Source organism: Garra rufa, chromosome 11 (genome assembly GCF_049309525.1).
Source record: "Garra rufa chromosome 11, GarRuf1.0, whole genome shotgun sequence".
Lineage (NCBI taxonomy): Eukaryota > Metazoa > Chordata > Actinopteri > Cypriniformes > Cyprinidae > Garra > Garra rufa.
The window spans coordinates 33,784,017-33,790,787 of record NC_133371.1 but is presented as its reverse complement, the minus strand read 5'-3'; the positions used below and the strand labels follow the sequence as shown (position 1 = coordinate 33,790,787).

At 34.6% G+C, this 6,771-nt stretch overlaps 1 protein-coding gene across 1 annotated transcript; it reads right to left on the bottom strand.

Moving 5' to 3' along the window:
- Positions 1-542: 542 nt before the first annotated feature.
- c1qtnf13 (C1q and TNF related 13) lies at positions 543-6,215 on the bottom strand. The gene is made up of 2 exons (XM_073850796.1): positions 6,088-6,215; positions 543-3,169 (listed from the first exon to the last, which is right to left on the bottom strand). Exons 1-2 carry the CDS (start codon positions 6,113-6,115, stop codon positions 2,091-2,093), a joined length of 1,107 nt encoding a protein of 368 aa, XP_073706897.1. The 5' UTR covers positions 6,116-6,215; the 3' UTR covers positions 543-2,090.
- Between the last annotated feature and the right edge of the window lie 556 nt (positions 6,216-6,771).

The window sequence follows — 6,771 nt, the reverse complement described above, 5'->3', positions numbered from 1 at the left end:
ATATTGTAGACATTACAAGAAATAGCCTTTTAGGTTAATTATGTATTGTTTATTAATCAATATTTATTTACAATGTATTATTTCCATTCCATACTATACAATTATATTTCTGTCTTTCTTTTTTAAAATGAACCATACTAACCGTACATGTTAAGTTTACAGTTTAAAAATTAACCTCACTAACCGTACGTTAAGTTTACAGTTTAAAAATTAACCTCACTAACTGTACATGTTAAGTTTACAGTCATATAGAAATATTTTAAATCTATTTACTTGTACACATTGTATTATACTGTAGAATGTAAATATCATATAAATATATGAAATATATTAAAAAGATATATGCTCTTTTGAAATTGTCACTCATTGTGATTTAGGGAAGTTCAGTTTGTGTCAATACTTGTATTGTATTATTTTGTTTTATGTGATGTAAAGAGAAAAAAACGTAAGCATTATACTATGAATCCTTGAATACTATGAAACGAAACACTTATCTCAGTTTTGTACTAAAATAAAAATAAATAAACAAAATAAACCATAAGAAAGATTTTGGATACTTTTAATATTTGTTAAAGTACTACTTGTTAAAGTAAATACAATAGAACAATAAAATCAGCATCAACTGTGCCTATGTAAATTTTTCTTCTATTTATATCAGACAGTTACACTAAAACAACTTGCTAAACAATTGCAGCTTACAAGAAATAGTAACTTTATAATAAAGTTCATTAATAAGTTAACAAAAATGATCAAACAGATGTTTCAAACAGAAAGTTCCAATTTAACATACATTAACTAATGGTCTGCTAACCATATATAATGGCTTTTTAGGGGTTAACACCACTTTATCCCCAGGGTTATAAACCCTGCTCTGGAGCAGGTGTTAAAGGGACAGTTTACCCAAAAATGAAAATTACCCTATGATTTACTCACCTTCAAGCCATCCTAAGTGTATATGATTTTCTTCTTTCAGACAATACAATCATCTCTTTTTCCCTCAAATTTGGGCTTTTTAACTCACAGTTGCGAGTTTGTATCTCACAATTCTAAAAAAAAGTCAGAATTACGAGATATAAACTCACAATTCTGACTTTTTTCCTCAGAATTGTGTGATAGAAACTCACAATTACGAGAAATAAATTGGCAATTGGAAATTGGCAATTCTGACTTTTTTTCTCTCGCAAATGCGACTTTGTTTCTCGCAATTCTGACTTTTTATCTTGCACTTGTGAATTTGTATCTCGCAATTCAGAATTTTTTCTCAGAATTTTGAGATATAAATTTGCAATTGCGAGTTATAGAGTTAGAATTGCGAGACAAACGTGCAATTCTGAGAAATAAAGTCAGAATTAAATAAAGGCAGATATAAACTCACAATTCTGACTTTTTTCTCAGAATTGCGAGTTTATATCTCGCAATTCTGACTTTATAACATGCAGTTGTGAAATAAGTAAGAATTGTCAGATGTAAACTCACAATTCTGTCTTTTTTTCTCTCAAATTTAGGGCTTTATAACTTGCAATTTCAAGTTTATATCTCACAATTATAAAAAGGCAGAATTGCGTGAAAAAAGTCAGAACTGTGAGATATAAAGACTAACATTGTCGGAGACATGCTACACATTATGGTTTAAGTTGTAAATATGGATATTTACAACTGTGAGGAGTGCTTTTATGATGGATAGATACACTTTATTGCACTTAAAAATTTTAACAGCCATTTACTACCATTATAAAGCTTGGAATAGCCAATACATTTTTTAATATAACTCCGATTGTATTCGTCTGAAAGAAGAAAGTCATATACACTTAGAATCACTTGGGGGTAAGTAAATCATAAGGTAATTTTAATTTTTGGGTGAACTATCTCTTTAACCCCACATTGCGCTGTCAAACACATTAACTATTTCAAGTGTGAAAAGTGAAGTTTTACCCAAAATTATACAGTATTTATTTACATTATGATTGTGATACGTAGCATACAATAGTACTATGTTAAGAGGTACAAAAACAAACAAATTTAGTACAAAAAACAAACAAAGGTTGAAGGCATAACTATGAATTAATCAGTACCATAGCTGGCTTTGGTTCTCAAGGGAAAGTTCTGTCTAAGTTCATGGATTCGTCATCAGGGTAGACCAGGAAACCAGAGAAGGTTGTATATCTTCCCTGGTTGCTGTAAACAGCATATCCATCATCCTGCTGACTGTACAGCCAGACGCTGTCTCCTCTTTTCAGTGACAACAGCAAACTCTGACTCTGCATCTCTCTCCGCCGTGACATATCCTCGTCAAACACCATGGCCCGCACCTCCCCTCTGCCCGTCATTAGCTTCACTGAAACCGCACGACGAGGGTGCTTTCCCACGGTAAACGCAAAGTAGTACGCACCTGGGAAGTTGCAAATAAATCGTCCGGTTGTTTTGTTAAAATGCCCGCCTAGGTTCACATACTCCACGTCAAACGTGAGAGCTTCTCTTTCCCGACGCACTCTGCTTTCTCCCAGCACTGATGTGGTTCTTGCCACTGAAAATGCAGAGCGTGGTTCCTCACTTGTTCTTCTTCTTCTCCAATCATAATAAGCATCTACAGGGGGAGGACAACCAGGAAGATGGAGGCCTGGAGGTGATAAGTGGTTGTTGAGATATCCAACAGAGGATGTAGAGTCTGGGTAGACGAGATAACCACTAAATGTGATGTACGGTCCGACGTTGCTATAGATGGCGTAGTGGGGATTCTCTTGAAGCAGCAGGTAGATTGTATCCATAGGTTTCAGACTGATCATCACGCTCTGACTCTGAACCTTGCGGCCTTGGTTCTGGTATCCGTCGTATGCCATGGCTTGTACCTCCATCCCGTTCTTTACCAGCATGACTGACAGCATCTTCTTTGGGAACTTTCCCACTGTGAATGAAAAGTAGTACACCCCAGGAAGGCGGCAGCGGAAAATGCCAGTCTCTGGATTAAAGTCTTCACCGATGTTGACTAGAAGGCGGTCAAAGGTCATAGCTCGTTGAGTGCCACCCAATATGCTGCTGCTACGTGTGGCAGAAAAGGCAGAGCGCAGGCCTGTTGTCATTGGGCTGATGTTAAAGGATGCCACACAGCCCAGATAGGTGATCAGCCCAAGTAAACAGGAAACACGTCTGTTTGGTCTCCATGTCACACAAGCTGTAGCAAAAAAAGACATTTTCGTCATCAGAGGTGTTACGTGTCATTTTTGGCACAGTTGAAAATGTAAAAAATAGTTCATAAAAACCCATCCAATTATTTAAAAAATGTATTAGTCTGTAAAGTATGGATGCCTGTTTCTGCCAGTGAATACAAAAAAAGGTAATTGTGACTTTTTATCTCATTTATCTCATCAACTTTTTTTCTCAGAATTGTGAGATATAAACTTGCAGTTGTGAGTTACAAAGTCAGAATTAAAGTCAGATATAAACTCACAATTCTGACTTTTTCTGACATGCAATTGTGAATTATTAAGTCAGAATTGTGAGATATACATTAGTCTTGTTCCCCCTCAAATTTAGGCTTTAGAACTCGCAATTGCAAGTTCATATCTCACAATTCAAAAAAAGGCAGTAGGCTATTGTGTAAAAAATTGTGTTCTGACTTTTATCTCCAAATTGTGAATTGTGATAAATTTGCAGTTTTCAAGTTATGAAGTTATGAAGTAAAAAAACTCCCAATTCTGAGAAATAGTCAAAATTCTAAGAAATCAAGTTATAATTTAATAAACTCAGATATAAAACTCACAATTCTGACTTTTTCCTCAGAATTGCGAGTTTATGTCTTGCAATTCTGACTTCATAACACACAGTTGCAAGATATTAAGTCAGACTTGTGAGATATAAACTAAATTTGCAATTCTGAGAACATATCAGTTTTTCCCCTCAAATTTGGGCTTTATAACACGTAATTGTGAGTTTATATTACGCAGTTCTGAGAAGAAGAAAAAAGTCGCAATAACTTTTTTTTATTCATTCAGTGGTGGCAACGGGCTTCCATAGTAATTTTATATTCTGCACCAAACGTACAAAATTAATTACTTTTATTTCTATAACACTTTAAAAACAAACATTGTCCTTGAATAATTATAATTATGTAATTAATGACCATTAATGTTTTAACGCTCTGGTGGTATTTTTACTACATTTTTATATTTACTGCTATTTTTACTGCAGGACAACTTGGAAAATAAAATACTGACACGTTGCCGCATTGTGCGGCTTTTGGTTGTAGTTTTCAGTCAAGAGAACAAGAGAAGCAATGCAAGTTTTCACTGCTTTCCTAGCATCCACCCTGATGCCTTTGAGGCTTTTAGTAGACCACAGCTACTGAAAGAGCTTACAAACGGCAGAGACAAGAGGGTGTTTAGACTCCTTGTGGGGAGAAATCAATGATACGCCATTTTTTTAGACCTACGCTTATATCCATCGCTACCTGTAAGCTTTCAGTAGCTGATTAGTATTTTATTTTCCGAGTTGTGTTGAGGTAAAAATAGCCAACATAATAGCGCCCCCCATAGTCCAAACTATGTATAAAACGGGTTTTATAAATAATGTAAATCTTACATGGGTTTTCTACTACATATTTTTTTCTGTTCTGTTAGTGAGGAAGAACTATTTTTATCTACTCTAAAATGTTTTTCTTTTCTTTACTTTTAATCACTCAAAAAACAACTTCAAAGCCCTGATCTTCTGGCATATGGAAATGTGTAATGAACTGGTTAAAATGCTATATAACTGTGCTAGGAAGTTAGGTTTAGCCCTGTCAGAATGGATCCTGCACCTCATATCAGGTGCTCAGTGAAAGCAGTAGCCCCTCTAATTCAGCTGGCATTGTCTGTTCACAATGTGCACCGGGAAAAGGCAATAGATTAGACATTGGTTCATCTGCTCCTGTGTGCTGGAACAAAGGCATATTTTGGGAGGGAGGATTGAAACATGTCACGGGTGCAGATCCATGGGAGACTTCATGGTCAAGTGAAGACCCAGTCAGTTAATAACAGATGAAGAGCACACTGAAGACCATAATAAGACACATTAAGGGTCAGTTAGTGAACAAGAGGTCACTGGTAGTATTTCCTCTCGTTTTGACTTACTGTCAAAATGATTCAGGTTGACAGTCAGGAAAGAATTCCAATAACTACACTACCAGTCAAATGTTTTTTAAAAGTACGATTTTTAATGTTTTTTAAAGAAGTTTCTTTCACTCACTAAGCCTGCATTCATGTAATTCAAAATACAGCAAAAGCAGTAATATTTTTACTATTTAAAATAACTGCTTTCTATTTGAATCTATTTTAAAATGTAATTCATTCCTGTGATCAAAGCTACATTTTCAGCATCATTACTCCAGTCTTAAGTGCCACATGATAACTCATAAATGCTGTTCTTCTGAACTTTCTATTCATCAAAGAAACCTGAAAAATTCTAATAATAAATGTTTTTGAGCAGAATATTAGAATGATTTCTGAAGGATCATGTGACTGGAGTAATGATGCTAAAAATTCAGCTTTGATCACAGGAATAAAATTACATTTTAATACAAATTTAAATAGAAAACAGCTATTTGAATAGTGAAAATATTTCACAATATTACTGCTTTTGCTGTATTTTGGATCAAATAAAAGTAGGCTTGATGAGCAGTAGAGACTTCTTTAAAAAACATTAACAATCTTACTGTTCAAAAACCTCATTATCATCTTTATTATGTTTCTCTCTACATACTATATTACTACTTTTAATATTTATACTTGCTTGTAATTAACAAATATATATACAGTATACACACACCTAACATTAAAGTAATGGGATACATTATGACATAAAATGACTATCAGAGTATTTCAATTCATCCATCCTTACTTACGAATAAACTCTAATGTGACGTGTAAACACTTAATATAGTATAAATTTAGGCCATCACATAACAATATCAATCTTAGTTGATGTTGACATTATAGAATGCACCAGTTAAATACATAAAAAAGTGATTGTCTACAAATATGACATAATATTTAAAGATAAATCATACTGATACAATAAGAAATGTTATCTTTAGAGAGACAGAAGTTTTCATACCTGGTCTAAGAATCGGAAGAAACTTCATTTCTGTGATGACCTGCTCCTCTGTGTCTGTAAGCCTTTGAAAGACTCAGTTTGTTCACTGCTGTGAAGAGATTCAAATGTTATTTCTGTGTGGAATCTACTCCGAAAACTTCAGTGAGCCCATGTTCAAATAAAAGAGGTATTGGGGGAGAGAGAGAGAGAGAGAGAGAGAGAGAGAGAGAGAGAGAGAGAGAGAGAGAGAGAGAGAGAGGAGGTGCTTCACAAATACACTTTTTCAACCTACAGAGGGTTTGCACTTACAGTTTTCACACAGTTTGGTCAGTTACCAGATGCACAACCATGTTGGAGATACTCAGATGTAAACAACAGCATGGATTACACAGTTAATGTACTACTGAATACGTTGTTCTGTTAATTTATGCTGTCTAAGCTGCGGAAGAACATATAGACTGCTAAATCATATAGAGAAGGACATAGTAAGCAGGAAAGGGCGAAAACTAAAGTTAATAGGTTGTAAAGATACCTACAAGGAGTATTAATTAAGATACTAGCCTAATATTTCACCTATCTGACTGGAAATGATAAGAACAAACACGAGTGGTGTCAAAAATTATTGTCCTGGAAATCCTAGTTTAGTTTAGCCAACAACAAACACCTTCTTTCCTCAATTTTTTTTTGCACTCTTCTCCTTCATTT

Excerpts from the sequence above, each read along its gene's own strand:
- c1qtnf13 (XM_073850796.1), bottom strand. The coding sequence starts at position 6,115 with ATGAAGTTTCTTCCGATTCTTAGACCAG. Across the intron at positions 3,170-6,087 it reads TCTTCCGATTCTTAGACCAG|CTTGTGTGACATGGAGACCA; the intron begins GTATGAAAACTT and ends TTTTTGCTACAG.